The 16,962-nt window shown below is 40.8% G+C and overlaps 2 protein-coding genes and 1 long non-coding RNA gene across 7 annotated transcripts in view; 2 read left to right on the top strand and 1 right to left on the bottom strand.

Moving 5' to 3' along the window:
• Nucleotides 1-3,610, top strand: part of RBBP8 (RB binding protein 8, endonuclease) — a 66,841-nt gene extending 63,231 nt beyond the window's left edge. The window contains exon 22 of the mRNA XM_087707181.1: nucleotides 2,483-3,610. The gene's annotated coding sequence lies outside the window, so the exon portion shown is untranslated. The remainder of the gene's footprint in view (nucleotides 1-2,482) is intronic.
• Nucleotides 3,602-8,973, bottom strand: LOC148049229 (uncharacterized). 2 transcript variants are annotated; one of them, XR_015695660.1, is made up of 3 exons: nucleotides 8,940-8,973; nucleotides 6,453-6,621; nucleotides 3,602-3,951 (listed from the first exon to the last, which is right to left on the bottom strand). It is a non-coding gene; the product is annotated as an uncharacterized LOC148049229 (long non-coding RNA). The 2 variants fall into 2 exon arrangements; XR_015695659.1 differs by lacking the exon at nucleotides 8,940-8,973 and adding an exon at nucleotides 8,009-8,091.
• A 73-nt stretch (nucleotides 8,974-9,046) lies between these two features.
• CABLES1 (Cdk5 and Abl enzyme substrate 1) overlaps nucleotides 9,047-16,962 on the top strand; it is a 124,602-nt gene continuing 116,686 nt past the window's right edge. For all 4 annotated transcript variants that reach the window (XR_015695658.1, XM_087707185.1, XM_087707186.1 and 1 more), the window contains exon 1: nucleotides 9,047-9,760. Coding sequence is in view for 3 of the 4 variants with exons in the window: in XM_087707185.1 (XP_087563311.1) it covers nucleotides 9,048-9,760 (713 nt within the window). In the remaining variant the exon portion in view is untranslated. The remainder of the gene's footprint in view (nucleotides 9,761-16,962) is intronic.

Here is a 16,962-nt window from a genome sequence, read left to right as displayed (position 1 = left end):
TCTTATTCCAGATTTAGCCTGGAAGTACTTCATTAATTGGGCAATTGGTGATTCATTAAGCAGGGAATACTGATACCATATGCTCTTACCCTAGTATTTGAGGGTCACAGTATTTCTACTACTCCTCACTTAAAGATAAGACGGAGTCAATTTCACCTTCTGTCCTCATCCAATCTGCCTACTAAATAATTTACAATAGTGTACAGGTAACCTGGCCTAAAATTGACACCAAGAATTACATAAGAAGCCCAGGTGTTTCAGCATGGAAAAGTAAGGTACAAATCAAAGTCTCCCTTGATTGTGGGGATTTTGTTTTTTTGCAATACACATAGGGAATCAATTTAAATGTTTATTCTGCATATAAAGAAATGTCCTTTCTGCTCGTTCACCATCTTATTTCTATTGCACACTTAATAGTTTAAGGCAGAATAGTTTTATAACTGTTAGACTTTCATTATGAACTGGGAAAGGTATTCTTATTCACTATTTTCTTATTGCCACTGTTCAGTCCAGCAATCCTATTAAGGGAAAGGGCAAAGGCAGCAGGATGAAAGAAAACACTTAAATCAATTTTAATTTGAATAAAATTTTGATTCCCTGCATATTATCATCATAAACATGCATGCTTCCCAACTGTAAATCTAAGATTACACTGCAACAATCTAAGAAATTACAATAAAATAATGATAAAAAATTGCAAGCATGCCAGACCAGGTGGAACGAAGATAGGGCTTTCTCTCTCACTAAAGTTCTGGGTGAAGACCCAGGTCTTCATGGATCTTCTAAGCAGCAACAGAGGGGGCTATTCAGAATTTAGGAAAAAACTAATTCCAGAAGGCAAGTGTTGCTACAGAAAAGGTATATTTCTGAAATCCCAATAAATGATATCAAAGGTCAATCCTGCAGGATCAAATTGGTCAGACAGATGATGCTATTGGAAACAGATGATGTCTATATTTGTGCAACATGGTTATAGCAGTGAAGAGCGCATCCTTGGGAGATTTGAAAGTACAGATTAGGGATATACTATCATGGAGAAAATCTCTATATGGTTGCTAGGGGTCGAAAACAATGTGATACCACATAATTAGTCTTGGCTTATAGCAGCTAAAACAGAAGCTGAACTCTCACGACATTTGCTACAATGTGATTTATTTATGTACTACTAAAACTTTTTTTTTAATTTGGCAAATTTTATAAATCATTTTATGACATAAAAATTATAATAAAACATTTTATGACATAATATGAAATGTCATAAAACACGGGCTATTTTCAAAGTAGATGCCTTTCTGAATATCTCCCTCCCATTCTTTCCAATGATGACGGTATAATAGAAGCTCTGCCATTGTTGAAGGAACTGAGGAATCTGCTAAGGAAATATCTTTGGAACAATGACCCAATGGGTCACAGGTTTGCTAATATAAATAATAACAGGCTATGAGTCACTACAAATGGTATTTCCTGGCTGGTTATAAGCTATGAAAACCAGTGTAGTATAGAGGTCAAGATGTTGGAGTAGGGAGACTCAGGTCTCCAGATCATCAGTTATGAAGCTCATTGGGTAAATCACTCTCTAAGCGAGGGTTGTCAAACTCAAGGTCTTTTGGCCGGATCCAGCCCAAGGGGTGCTTAGATCTGGCCCGTGCAGCTACCCTGGAAATAGAGGACCGGCCCGTGGTGCCTCTCAGCAAAAATGGAGCTTGGGAGGGCCACGCCTTCTGCACCCGTCTGCCAGCAAAAACAGAGCTATAGAGGGTTGCAGGAGGCAGTCATGGCTGTAAACAGAGCTCGGGAGCCTGTTTTGTTTGGCGGAGTGCTCAGGCCACCACAGGCGCCCACTGACACAAGTGATGTCAAGCTGGCTATGTTCACCCTGGCCACGCCCACCCGGCCTCCCGAGGTCAAACACAACCCTGATACAGCCCTCAATGAAATCGAGTTTGACACCCCTGCTCTAAGCCCAAACTCTCATGGGATTGTTATGAAATAAAACAGGACCAGTTTTATTTCATAACCTTTGAAGGAAGGAAGGGATATAAATCTAACAAAAAAAGTTATGCAAAAATATTTTATTTAACTTTTTTTAAATAAACTAGTTATAAGAATAATGGCTTAGTATGATGTCTGCTTCAGGGTTAAGTTACAGAATCAAGAAACTGAAATCTAGTACTGATATCTATAATGTTCTGGGCTGTCAGAATCCAGGCATAGGTTTAGCATATGTCTTGCTAATTGCAGATCAATTCTGCCTGAAGTCTAAATTAGAATAAAGTAAACAATTTAATAGAAGTGTGAATGTGACAGGCCACAACCAGTTTTGTAGGATTCTATGGGTGATTTAGCAAATTAGTTAATCAGCTGACTGAGCTTATGAGCTTTCCTCAAGTCCAAATTACCATACAAATATTTCTTGTTCAGCAGCTATTCAGTTATGACATTGCTGAACAAGAATGCTTAATATCAGTCCTTGTCGTTGTAGAAGTAGTTTATAGGACATACTCCTTGCAGTCATGTGATCTGTTCCTTGGAAATCAGCTTGCAATTATGTTATGGGATCCTGTGGTCACATGATCACCATTTCTGATCTTCAGTGCCGGTTTCTGACAAGCAAAATGAATGGGAAGCGAGGAAGTCACAAATGGCCGTCATGTCAGAAATATCAGCCAGTTGCCAAGCATCTGAATGTTGAGTATGTGTCTATGGGTATGCTGCAACGGTCACAAGAATGAAAAATAGTCATAAGTCACCTTTTTTCGATTTCACTGTAACTTCGAACTGTTGTAAGTCGAGGACTACCTGTATAAATGGCTAAAATGGTGTCATACTTAGTTTTATGTTTAATTTATATTTAATAACAGAACTTGATAATTTCATCTATTTTGTAAGAAGTATTATGAATGGAGTTTGATGTTAATGCTTAGCTGATGTAGAAGAAAATTGACTATAATTTTAATAACTGTCTTGCAGGGTAAGCTTTCTATAATTGTTTTCATTTTGTCTAATGTAATAAAAAAATCTGTGCTCACAAGAACAATAAGACATACATTCAAATGGGTGGTATGTTCCATACAAAGTATTTTTGTCCAAGGTTTCATCAGTTATTTATGTAAGATTTGGATGGTGCAACGGAGTGTGCATGCGAGTGCAGTTCTTGAAAGGCAAACCACAATCATAAAGAACTATCTTACATAAGCTGTCATGATGACATTTCTAGTTTTGTCATGAAGATTTTTTTATACATAATAAGTTGATACATCTCATACATAAGATAATAGAAAAACGTTTTAATGGAGAAGATCTTGTAACAGTGGAAGAGGAGTTTGGTTGATAATTGTCCTGCTTCTGGTTCCAATTAAACACTCACTCAAAAAGTTGCTATGGGAAATAGTTTACTCAAGGCCAAAAAGTAAGAGCAGATAAAGATTACAAGCCAAAACAGAATCTGAAAGAAGTTTGCTTAAGTGGGTTTTCTTTAATGGCAGCACACAGAAGTGTAGTCCAAATCCAGTCCAGAGATCCAAGATCCAGGTCAGAATTTCATGAGCAGAATCCACATACAAGTATCACACAATAGCTAAAGATTATATAGATAGTTGCTTCCAAGGGATCATGACTCAGGAATACCTCTAATCAAGCGATGCATTTTGTGCTTGGCAAGGAACTTCATAGAAATGTCAGTTTCATTTCACTCTGCTTGCTGGGTTGTGGGGGCTGATAGATCTTATGTTGACACCCTCATCTGGCTTCTTCAGCTATTCAGATAGTGCCTTTGTTTGATTTGTTTCATTTGATTGAGTTTGTTTCTCCTGAGGTCGACATTTCACAAGTTGTAACAGCTTCTTCACATTCAGTCACTGTCTGTTTCCTAAGTCATGACAATATAAATGGGGCTGCTATTTGAGATTCCATTCCAACAGTCCTTAAATCATTGCACTGGCTGCCTGTGAGCTAAAGGCAAAATTCAAAGCTTAAGTCTCAAAGACTTAAAATCTCCCACCAACATCACCGATCGTTTGGAATTAATTTCATCCACTTAGACTGTACACAAAATTCTAACCATGGAGTCGACTCACAGTAGAGCGTCAAGGTACTGAGGATTTAACAGCTGCCAGCTGATGAAAGGTTGTAAACTGTAATTTGTAATATGATGCAATGTAAGGCAAGACTGATGCAACGAGGTGTCTATATATATAGGTGATCATTAGAGGGCATTTCTCTCTCTCATCATGTATTTCATTTTCTCTCCTTGTGTCCGAGCTGAGTGGTAAGGGAATTTATCTCCTGCATGTATATTCTGTATATATTTTGTATATAAACTACTATTGTCTAAAGGTTCCGTGTGTGCTGTGTATTGCTCCTGGGTTTATCTCATAATAGTTACATTGCCAAAACTCTGACATGGAGTTACTGCCTTACCTACTGTGTCCTTCCCCCCCTCCCCCCAATTTGTGAAATTCTCTTTCTGGATAAGAATGGCTGCCTCTGATCCCATTTAGACCCATGCAATAGCTCTAAGACATGGTCATTCATCCAGATATATTTTGGATAAAATAGCCCCAGGTGTTTTTAATGGGCTTTACATTTAAAGAAATAATGAGACCGTTTAAATATTTCCTTATGGTTATGGTTAATCCACTTGTCAATGTGAAATTTATAAAGGTAATTCAAATCCTTCTTTGCAGCTTTGCAGCTGAAAAATCATGTACTTACTAGCTAGTACCATTTACTTGATGAAATAATTTTCTCCTACTCATTTTTTGATAGAAAGCTACCTTACCCTGAAATAGAAGAGCTGTATTTAGCTCAAGACCATTTACTGTTAGCGTCTCTCCATCTTTTACGCAGCAGCTTTTTCTGGAAAAACAAGGGATAGAATGTGGTCAACTATGGCATTTGAATGATCAAAGCCAGGCATCTAAAGAGTTATTTCTTTTTCAGAGTCAATAGGTTCTATATATATCTTCTTTCCTAACAAGTTTAGTACTATATTTACCCAGACTTCCTTGCATATTAAGATTTTAGAAGAAGCTGTTATTCACTTCTTTATTAACCCAAAACATTATTTTGAATTTTTTAGACAGGTAAGACATGTAAATGAATAATTTTAAATATGTCAGTTGAGCTACAGGTGCATATTATTTTGTTTCTAATGGAAATTATGGAAATGTTATTGCTGATTAAAAAGATTACTATATTTGTCAGAATACACATATGTATTATTATAGTCGTGAATATTAAGTATATGCATTTCTATCCAAAAAATATTGTGAAATCATCGAAAACATTAGAAGTGTGGCAAAGCAACAGCAAAGGCTTAACTGTTAAGTTCACAAATAATTTCAGGTAGCTGTTATAGCTTTCCAGACTCGGCTAGAAACAGTTATAGCTGTGGACTGTTGTGATGGCAACAGAAGCATTTTGGAGAAGTGAGAAACTAATGGACACAAAGCCTGTGGTTATGATGACATGTGAATGAGGAGAATGTACAAAGTCTTGTTTAGCAATCAGTAGCTTTATAATACCTGAGAATAAGAATCCATGATCAGCCCAAGGCAAAACCAGTAATTTCTCATGAACTGAATGCAGAAATATTTTTTAAAAGACTGGAGGTCAAAGTACAGATAGTTTTTTGATGTATACTAAATACCAAAAGATCTTGACAAGCTTAGCAGGAATTGTCATTGTGTCTGTTCCTCAGCTTAGATATCTTAAAAAATATTGATGTATTTTTGCAGTATGCATTTTTGTTTAGAACTTAATCAATTACCTAAAAAGCTATCTACTGAAGGGTTAGGAGGCAGAACAGAAGTAGGAATTTCTAAAACACACTAAGCTACCACACATGTGGCAGTTTGCCTAGAACTGCCAACATCCTCCCTCAGTCTGAAAGAAATTGAAACATGATTGGTGAGGATGCCAGACAAGTGAAATAAATATTTTATATCAGGAGTTGGTTTTTTTATAAGGAAGAAAATTGGTATTACATCACTGCATATTCTTTTAACCATGCAATAATTTGCCATGTATACCAAATGCCCATAATTATAAAGGCATCAAATGATATATCTATGATCATCTTTTCAAGAGGAATCCACAAGCCCTGCAGAAAAATATATGAAGCAGTCTTTTAGTGAGTCAGATGGCTGGTCTCATTTCCTATCTGCAAAACATATGACATTTGGAAAACAAAAGGGTCAATGTTGGGTTTTTCTAACTGCATATAGTATATTATACAGCTCATTGATACAACTGGGAGGAAATGCTTGCAAAATAATTTGCTCATTTTCTATTTCAGAATTGTGTTTACTTTTTCTGCTGTTTATAAAATGCAATACAAGGTGTCTTATTACTCTATCACAGCTGCATTTCTAGAAATTACTTTGAAGTGATGTGTATTTAGACTAATTTGTTCTACACATTTAATATAAATGGTGGGAAATCAAACTCACAAGCATTTAGAAGTCTTCCATCTTTTGATCCAAGCCACTTTCCCTGCATGGATGCCCTTCATCTGGATTGGGTTTAAAGTGGCCATAATTTCCAGGCACTAATTGCAATCAGAGTAGAAGTCTGTGGGAAGTTATCATCCAGCCCCTTCCCAGAAAAAAATGAAATATCCTAGGAAATATTGAAAAGGCAGAATGTTTCTCTGGATGTGAAAAGAAGCATGTTTTAAGACAGAATAGTTGCCTGTAGCTTCCTGCCTACCCCCACTTTGTCAATAGGCCCATTAAGACTAGCCAGGCTAGCCCACTTTACAAAATAAAGACTTCAGCAGCAGCTACAGAAAGTCATGATAATATTGGAACTTTATTCAGCTGAGCACATGGCATCTGAGGGCTCACCCACACTTGGATTCAAAAACACAGCCTAGAGAGTAGCCCCCTGCATGGCACCATGAGAGTCTGATAACCAATCAGAATACATTTCTTACACAGGAACAGGAAACAGAGAGGTGGGACTAAACAGGGTATAAAAAGCCTAGCAAGCCCCTTCCTCAGCCCTTCTCTCTTCTTCTCCACCAACATTAAAGCATGTGATCACCTTTTCTGTTCAGGGCTAAAGCCATGTGGCCCTGTCCAACAATAAACCATCTTTTCAAGCAGCCTCCATGTCTCCAGTGTCTTCTTCCCCACTTGGAGCTGAACCCAGAAGGACATTTCTTTTAGCAATTGGCACCAGGGCAGTTTCAAGAACCATGCCTTTTAAAATAGGCAGCCTGTAACTTAAAGGGAAAGCATGGCTGTGAATAATTTTGGGATTTCTGCTTGTTTAAAACCTGTCTGGAAGCTCACAGAAAGTGATATCTGATACTAATTGGCATGGAAAATTGGATACTGTAAATTTCTTTCCCTGGTTGCTAGACCTTCATGGTTGAAAGCTATCTGGGAGCCACTGAAGAGATCCTTCAGCTGTCTCTCTCAATGCTTTTTCATCAGAAGAATTAAGTCTCCCTGATCTGACTAATTTTAATCTCTTGTCAAAACATGTGCGTTCCACTCACGTTTTGGAAAAAAAAAGGAGGGATTGTGGGAAGTTATCATCCAGCCCTCTCCCAGAAAAAATGAAATATCCTAGGAAATATTGAAAAGGCAGAATGTTTCTCTGGATGTGAAAAGAAGCATGTTTTAAAAGACAGAATAGTTGCCCGTAGCTTCCTGCCCACCCCCACTTTGTCAATAGGCCCATTAAGACTAGCCAGGCTAGCCCACTTTACATAATAAAGACTTCAGCAGCAGCAGCTACAGAAAGTCATGATAATATTGGAACTTTATTCAGCTGAGCACATGGCATCTGAGGGCTCACCCACACTTGGATTCAAAAACACAGCCTAGAGAGTAGCCCCCTGCATGGCACCATGGGAGTCTGATAACCAATCAGAATACATTTCTTACACAGGAACAGGAAACGGAGAGGTGGGACTAAACAGGGTATAAAAAGCCTAGCAAGCCCCTCCCTCAGCCCTTCTCTCTTTTTCTCCACCAACATTAAAGCATGTGATCACCTTTTCTGTTCAGGGATCAAGCCATGTGGCCCTATCCAACAATAAACCATCTTTTCAAGCAGCCTCCATGTCTCCAGTGTCTTCTTCCCCACTTGGAGCTGAACCCAGAAGGACATCTCTTTTAACAAGTCCAACACAATTTAAGGGCTCATAGAGAGACTACAGTGCATCTGGAGTCTTTAAGAGACATTTTATTCTGAAGATATCCCTCAAGAGTAACAAGGAAAAGAATTTGTCAGCCTGGTTTCATGGTCAAATTGGGAGTGGAAGACAAGTTTAGCTGGCTCAGATGGGAAAAAAGTAGAACGGGTTATGTTCACAACGACCTGGAAGGACATAGTTGTTAAAAGCCGACCAAGAAGCAGAAGGGGATCCATCAATGTTTAGATCCCATCAACTTCTAGGAGCTGGTCCTATTTATGTAAACGCCTCATGACCATGTGCTGTGCAACACAAGCGGAACTCCACCTTCCTCGCTTCCCCTCCCACTAAGGAGATTGGGGGTGGGGGTAAAGGAAGAGAAAAACTGGAGGAGCTTCCTTAAACCTAGTTTCCTCCTCTTCTTCCTCCTCCTCCTCTCCCTCCCCCACCATTTCTCCTTCCTCCTCCCTCTTTATCATCCTCCTCCTCCTCCTGGCCGGAGCTTTTGTTTTTCTTCCCAAGCTATTTCCCACACGTGATTGCCGTGTTTTTGCGCCGATCGCTCGGCGTGCCGCGTGCACCTATAAATGCTAATAACTTTGGCCCAGGAGAAAAGAAAGGCAGGAGCCAGAAGAGGGGAGGAAAGGAAGGGGAGAGGTGGGGGTGCATAACTCGGGCGCTCTATCCATGCAAGCGGCCGGGGGGGAGGCGGAAGACATGCCATGCAAGCCAAAAGTCCCCTGCTTGGCGCGGCTGGCGCTCCCTCGCCTCGCCCCAGCTTGCTGCTAACCCTCCGCTCGCCGCCGGGGAGGTCGCGCCTGCCGCTCGAAGTCTCATTCTTGTCCGCTCCGAGAGAGGGACAGAGGGTGGACGGGCGGACGAGCAAGCTCCACAGACAATGGCGGCGGCGGCAGCGGCGGCGGCTCCTCCTGCCGCCGCCGCCGCCACTACCAGCAGCCGCAGCAGCCCCGAGGGTGCCAGCAGTGGCGACGGCAGTACATTCCACCAGCAGCTGGAGCCCTGCTTAAGGAAGCAGCCGCCGCCGCGCATGGACCCGCGGCGGAGGCAGGCTGCGCTCTCCTTCCTAACGAATATCTCGCTGGACGGGCGGCCGGTGTTGCAGGGCGAGGAGGGCGGCGAAGAGAGCGACGACGGCGCGGCAGCCGCTGCAAATACGGCTTCTGCTGCAGCCTGCGGTATCAGCAGCAGCAACAGCACTCGGACTCGTCGGGGCAACCTGAGCGCTTTCCAGTCGCCCGCCCCGCAGCACTACGCAGCTTATGCCAGCGCCTGCGGTGGCAGCGGCAACAGCAGCGGCAACGTCAAGCTCATGAGCCCCCTGGGAGCGGCTGGCCAGCCGCAGCAAGGCGAAGGCGACGAGCCGGAGGAGGACGAGGACGAAGATGCCTTCGCTAGCGTGCAGGTGCCCATCGTCGGCCCCGCCGCCGCCGCCCTCCCGGCCTCCTCTGGGACCCCCTGTGCAAGGGGTCGCCTCAACTCTTTCACTCAGGGAATCCTGCCCGTGTCCTTCGCCAGAACCGCCCCACAAAACTATTGCTGCCTCGAGCAAGGCCCGGTGGGCGCCAGCGCTTTTGAGCTGCAGAGGTCCAGGTAAGTGACATCCAGAAAGGCCTCCAATGGTTGTGGGTGTCTCCTTTTCTTCCAGAGGGAAAAAAAAACCCAGAAGGAAACAAACCAGGGTTTAAATCTTACCTTGAAGCTCTTTTGGTATCTAATGTCTGAGATTGAGTTTTGTATCACTCTGCACATGCCCAAAGGTATGCCTCTCTTCAAGAATATTTAAGGTTTTCCTGGGCTGGTAACATCAGGAGCAGGCTATAGTTAGTTCTCAATTTTGATCAGTTATATATTTATTGTTGCAATTTATGTGCCGCTTAATTCCAGGGTTTGAGGCGTCTCCAAATTGTTTCCACTTACTTTCCAATGTGTGTACACAGGTAGAGGAGTCAATGTTAACATATTGGTGAGAAGAAAATATTTTCTTCGTGTTCAGAGAAACTTCTGTACTTTGAGGCTCTTAATATTTAGCAAAAGGGATTTGAGCTGAACAATGAAAATGTGGTGGAAAGGGATCATGTGCAAATATCATGTAAGGGGAATTAGTTGTTATGCATTGACACAGTTGGCACTGATTTGATTTTTCCCCCAGTAGATCTCTGTAAGTTAAATCAGAAGTCTAATATACTATCCTTGTCCACAGGTGGACTCAGGAGCTAAAATGGGTAGGGCTTGGTTAGTAGGTGGATGAAAGATTTAAGAAATCTCAAGATTAAAAGACTAACTAAGGAGTTAAAACACCTTAGAAAAATGCACTGGCGTCCCACTTCTGTATTGTAACCAAAAGGATTGTTCATAAGTAAAATGAGCATGATGAATTTCATCAGTGTTTTGAAGGCAACTAACCAAATCTCAGCACTAGTCTTGAAATCAGGACATGTCATTTTCTTATTGTCGAAGTTTGGGGCAATAATTTCTAAACCTGCTTTTTAGGTTAATGGAGAAGTCACTTTTTTTCAATTGCATTTCAGCCTCTGAAATTACCACTTAGTACCACTCATCAACAGATGGGCACAATTGAACCCAAAATTTATGTTATTAAACAAGGCAGTTAAGTGAGTTGTGCCCCATTTTCCCACTCTTTCCCCACAGTTGTTTAGTGAATCACAGCAGTCTGTTAGCCTCTGCTTTGCTGCTGCTTCGGCTGCCATTGAAACGGGGAGGGGGGCATGGTATTTGGGAGGGGAATCATTATGTGCTGGAGGAGTGTTCCAGAAGCTGTCCTGACCATCTCTTTGCGCATGTGGAGAAAGGGAGTTTCCTGCCAAGGCTAACTGTCCAGCATTCCACCCTGATGATGCTTTTTGAAGATATCTCCCACCTGACAGTTGGGTGAATTATTATTGGACTATGAAATGGGGTGCCAAGGGGAGGGGATTGAACTATACATGATATCCATTGCTTTTGCGCCAATTTATCCAGACTCAGCTTTGCTTTGCTACTTATCGTTTGTAATTAGTAAAAGTACACTTAATTTCAAGAATGGAGTTGAGTGGTTTATTTCCTGATTATTAAATGAAGCAGCACCTGACAATAAGCTGAGTCTCACCTCGCACCCAACTCGGAGCGAACACCTTCCGAGGGGGGGTGCCCTCACAGAAGAAAAAAAAATGTCTTTACACGACAGCGACCAGGAAGAAGAAATGGGTGCAACGACAGCACCATCTTTAACAGAAATGCTGGCCAACCTGAGAGTGGAGGAACCTACTGTTCAACCCAGGTGGACTTGGGGAGTGGGACAGAAAGAGAAACCTGATGAACCACTAACTGGAGTCACGAGAAGGAGGCCCAGAAAACCAGCTGCTGACTGGCGTGTCTCTAAGGAGGCAGACTACAAGATGTCCCAAACCTTGAAACTCCTTGAAAAGGCAATGAGTGAACGCCGGGCTCGAGAGAGTGCTGTGGAAAGGGACCCAGCAGAGGAACTAGAGAGAAGGTACCCGTTGCTTAGCTTAAGGGAGACTGGAGGGGCCGAAGGGGGATATGCACAAGAAAACCCAGCACTGACCTCTCCCCCTGCGGCTAGAGCCATTACGAGAGCAGGGGGAGGGCAGGCGACGCCAGATGGCTAAGGTCCCACCTTTAAGCATAAAGTATGACGGAGAACCTAGCAGTTTGGGGGTTGTTTATAATTCAGGTCTGGAATTATATGCAAATATATGGGCCTGATCTGGACTCTGATGAATCTAAAGTAAGAATAGTGTTAATGGCTCTAGAGAAGAAAGCAGCTGACTGGATGGTCGGATTACATAATAGTGACTCCCCTCTCCTGAGGAATTTTGATGACTATATGGCAGCAATGAGGAGACGTTTTGACGACCCTCTCACCGAGCGCCGAGCTAGGCTAAAATTTACGACCCTCAGACAGGAGAAAAAGACTGTGCCTGAATATGTACAGGAATTCCAAGAATTATCGGCTTATATGAGGGGATAGTCTGAAGAAGCCTTGTTAGATCGATTCGCAGATGGCTTGAACAGAGATGTTTACCAGCAGTGCATAAACAGACGAATTCCCCGTCGCTTAGAGCCTTGGTACGAAAACGCTGCAGATATTGAGCTTGATTTGGCTAGACTTCATTGCAAGGAAGAGGGAGAAGTTGAGGATTCCCCTCCCGCCGCTAAAGCTCCCCTCCCAAAGGGACAAAAAAGGGGTAGGGGAGGTTTCACAGGCAAGCCCGAGCCCTCCGCTTGCTTCTGCTGTGGGAAGGAGGGGCACCGTGTTGTGAATTGCCGAGTCAAGCTGACCCACATCGCTCCGCCCCCCCTGGAGGGAGAGGAAACCTGAGAAGCCTCCCGGCAAGAAAACAGAACCTGCTTTAAGTGACTCTAGGTTTCTCCCATTGATTTTGCTTGTTGGAAGCCGGTTGGGAAAGTTACAAATGGTGATCACATGACACCCCAACCCCCAACGGTGCAACTGTCATAAATCCATGCCATTTACCGAGCACCTGAATTTTGATCAAGTGACTATGGGGATGCTGCAAAGGTCATAAGTGAAAAAGAGTCCTAACTCATTTTTTTCAGTGCTGTTGTAACATTGATAGGTCACTAAACAAAAGTTTGTAAGTCAAAGACTAGCTGTAACATTTAGAACAGCACTTAAATGTTGTTAATGCTGAAACTACGTATAGTAATCAAACTATCAATTAAAAAGTAAAACTATTTCTGCACCTTGATCAGATCATCATTTCCTATTCCAGTTGTTAAATTTAGTGACAAAATAGTACTCCTATAAGGGAAGAAACTAGGCTGCTCAATACTTATTGATGCAAAGAAGTAACATAGAAAATTTCATTTACTCTCCCCTCTCCTTTTCTCTTTGGATTCTACTTGTAAACCATCATAATGGGTTTAGCATATTACAAGGGGGTCAGTAATTTTCATTTTAATGGCGTCATCATTTCATGAAATCATAGTGAAATTAATGAGAAGCAAATCTCCATTACCTTTCTGAAGGTAACACTGGTAGACAGTCAATTAAAATAACAGTCATATCTAATCTTTTTTTTCTGGGGAGTGTTGATCTTCGTATCTGAAATATTAATCCTTTCATTTATTCTCTTCTGTTATCATGCATTATTTATGAGCAGATGCATCACCCCATCACTTGCACTCTGTTGTTTTTCAGCATTGATCTTTAATGGGAAGCTACCACAGCCTATTTGTTTAAAGCAGTGCTTTCAAACCATGATGGCTGGGGAATTCTGGGAGATGAAGTCCACATACCTTAAAAGTTGCCATGTTTGGGAAGCATTGGTTTAAAGAGTAAACATTCTATTTATCTTGGAAGTTAGGCAGGGCTGGCCCCGATTGGCTTGGATTAAGGACCATTTGGGAATTCCAAGTCTGTTGGCTGGACAAGGGAATCAAGAAAAAAGCTTTGGAAGAAGACTGAGCAGACCTAGAAGTAGAAATGGAATGATGTGCAGAAACTTACACAAATGCTGAGCTGGATTTAATTCGAAGCATCTTTATCTTACCTATTTTAAAACATTAAAGAAAGTCTTCTAAGCAGTTATCGGTGAATAAATAAGAGCAACAATCTGTAAATCTCCCCCACCCCAAGTGCTTTAAACTTGATTTAGATCTTAATAAGAATAATTGGCAGAAGACAAGCATTTGGTTGCTGCAGCTGAAACCTCAGGTTTGTATCTGCCCTGTCTCGCTGATCTGGTTAGGATAAAGAGAGTGCATGACAGAATCAAGATAGATGTTTATAAGGGTAAATGCATTTATTTGCTACAATGTGTGATTGCTTGGATAAGGATTTATGTATTTATATTAGATTTCTCTCCTTTTTTTTGTCCCTGTGTGTCAGTGTTAACTTTGGGTGGCTACCGGAACAAATGACTGCAATTTTCTTGGCAAGGTTTTTAGGAATTGGTTTGCCATTCCCTACCACTACACCAAAGTGGCTCTCTTGCTCCCATGGAAAAAGAAAATTTATTGATGGGAAAATATATCCATGTAAATAATACTACCCTGTTTCCCCAAACATAAGACCCCCCCCCCGGGATAATAAGCCCAATCGGGCTTTTGAGCACGTGTGCTAAAATAAGCCTTCCCCAAAAAATAAACCCTCCCTGAAAATATTGCAACATAGCAGCAGCCATAAGGTGATCACGCTTGCCACCTCCTGCACCTCAAAAATAATAAGACCTCCCTCCCCGATAATAAGGCCAAGCACTTATTTCAGAGGTCAAAAGAAAATAAGACCCTGTCTTATTTTTGGGGAAATACAATACTTCTAAAGAAAAAAAAAATGGGTTTAAAAAGTAGGTTTAGAAATTATTGCCCCAAACTTTCACAGTTGCAACCAGATTCTGGGGGCAAGATAATTTTTATAATAAAATGATCAGTGGTAGGCTGTAGGCTGCACGGCATAAGAAAGGTTTTATGAATGTATTGGTTAATGTGAAATAACTAGTATCACAGTAGTCCATCTTTCTGTCAAGAATGTAGCCTATAAAACAAAACCCCTCTGAGATGAAAGGGAAAGCATGTGATAGTCTTCACCCACCAAATCATGTTAATAGTAGCACAGAAGATTAATTTCAGTAATCTGAATTTAACATTTATCTGTGATATCCTAGTGTTTCCATATTACCAATTCAATCTTGCTTTTGTTTTTCTTTACCAATTTGAAGCATGCCTTTTGGAGCTTAAAGGCTTTAATTAACTCTTCTTTAAAAAAACAAAAACAAAATAGAGCTAAATTCATGCTCATACCAAATTAAAATAAGATTGAATAATTTTTGCTTCATTGTGTTTTGGAACCGAGCCATTGTTTTAGAGAACAGGATGTATAACATGGTTTATTTGTTAAGTATAACATGTTCCATGAAAACAACAATTGCATTTTCTTAATCTGGATTAAGCATGTTGTGTAAACACAGCTAATAAGTTCTTCTAGATTTATTTTGTATATTTATAATAATGCCCTGGCAGTCATTTGGCATTTACTTTAAAGCCCTAAAAAGGATTTTATTTATTATTTAAAATATTTATATTCTCTTCTGGTATGAAATAATCCTCAAGGTTTACCAGAGATAGTCCTTGTACCATTTACCTTGTACCTTTACCATTATACAATGGATGCAAGTCACTGTTATGTGCCATATTTTCTCTGCTTCAAATATGTAATTTGAGTCTAATTTAAGTATGTTGTTACCTTATGCAGAGTGATATTACGTGACAAGCCAATGTATACTTTACCACTAGTTGTTTGCCAGAGGTAAAACATTTCCACTGATGGGAAATTATGATCCAAAATATGTGAAAAGCACCAGCTGAGAAGAAGCAGAATCATGGTGACATATCACTATAAAAAGCTCGTCCATCCATTCATACTTTTTTAGCTTTGCAGAAATCTTGGTATAAGTATCTTTTGAATGTTTAATTGGTTGAATCATATTTCTTCTAGTGATTTTTCAGTTTTAATTAATTCTAATTTATTTTATTGAAATACACCATATAATTAAGCAATTTTTGCCCTTTGAACTATATGACCAACTGAAATAGATGTCAGATGTTTTCTCCACTGTAAAATATACTACATCAATTAAATGTGAAATACCGTATATACTCGAGTATAGGCCGACCCGAATATAAGCCGAGGCACCTAATTTTACCACAAAAAACTGGAAAAGTTATTGACTCGAGTATAAGCCTAGGGTGGGAAATGCAGCAGCTACCGATAAATTTCAAAAATAAAAATAGATACCAATAATGCCATTGCCCATTGAATAACATATACAGCCTGCCTGTGCCCATTAAATATACAGTAGCCATTGTAAAAATTTGCTCTGCATAACAAATTATTATCACACAATACCGGTGTATTCAATGAAATACTTCACTCACCTCATGATGCTGATGTCCCGCTGTGATGATGATGTCCCGCCTCCTATGACACACGGCACAGTGATTCCTATCATTGGATCACTGTACCAGAGGAGGTGGGACATCACTATGTGGCTGCTTGCCATAACAAGGAGGAGGTGGGACATCGTTGCAGAGCAGCAGGAGGGGGAGGAAGGGGAATCGTAAGATAGCCCTGCATTACATTAGAACGTGAGGAGGGGGGATGGTGCGGTGCACGCTGCGTGGCAAACTGACACAGAGGGAGGGGAAACTCAGGGGCGCTGGGCCATTCACGAGCGTCACCCAGCGGCATGGCCCCGCCCCTTTTTCTCCTCCATTTCGGGCAAATTTTTCACTGACTCGAGTATAAGCCGAGGCGGCTTTTTTCAGCTCAAAAAGTGGGCTGAAAAACTAGGCTTATACTTGAGTATATACAGTATTCAAATTATTACTCCATTGATAGAATATAAAACTTATATATAAATGAGATGTTTCCCATCTCAGTTCTCCTGTGAATTGTCCATGAAACTATGAAATGGCATTACATATTTTTCAACGAATGCCAAACCATATTTTAAAACTATTATTATTACTTTTTCTTTGCTAGTCTAGTCATTCTAAGAGAAAATTTATGAGTTTCATAGTCCACAGATCTGTCATCTCAATCTGTCATTGAGTGGCAAGGCGTCAACATTGACTTGAAGATGTATTCACACACAAAATCAAATTACTTTCATAGGAGTCTGCGACTATAGTATTATGTCATTGCCATTATATTCATTTTTCTCGTAGTATATTTTACATCAAAATAGGTAATATTGTATGTTTTCACAAATTATCTGCTAAATACTAGTTGCAGTAACATAAAATGC

This window comes from Thamnophis sirtalis, unplaced genomic scaffold (genome assembly GCF_051295495.1).
Source record: "Thamnophis sirtalis isolate CommonGarterSnake01/CBP01778 unplaced genomic scaffold, rThaSir2_p1.2 scaffold_2, whole genome shotgun sequence".
Lineage (NCBI taxonomy): Eukaryota > Metazoa > Chordata > Lepidosauria > Squamata > Natricidae > Thamnophis > Thamnophis sirtalis.
Note: the sequence above shows the minus strand (reverse complement) of the source record. Positions and strands in the feature narration are given on the sequence as shown.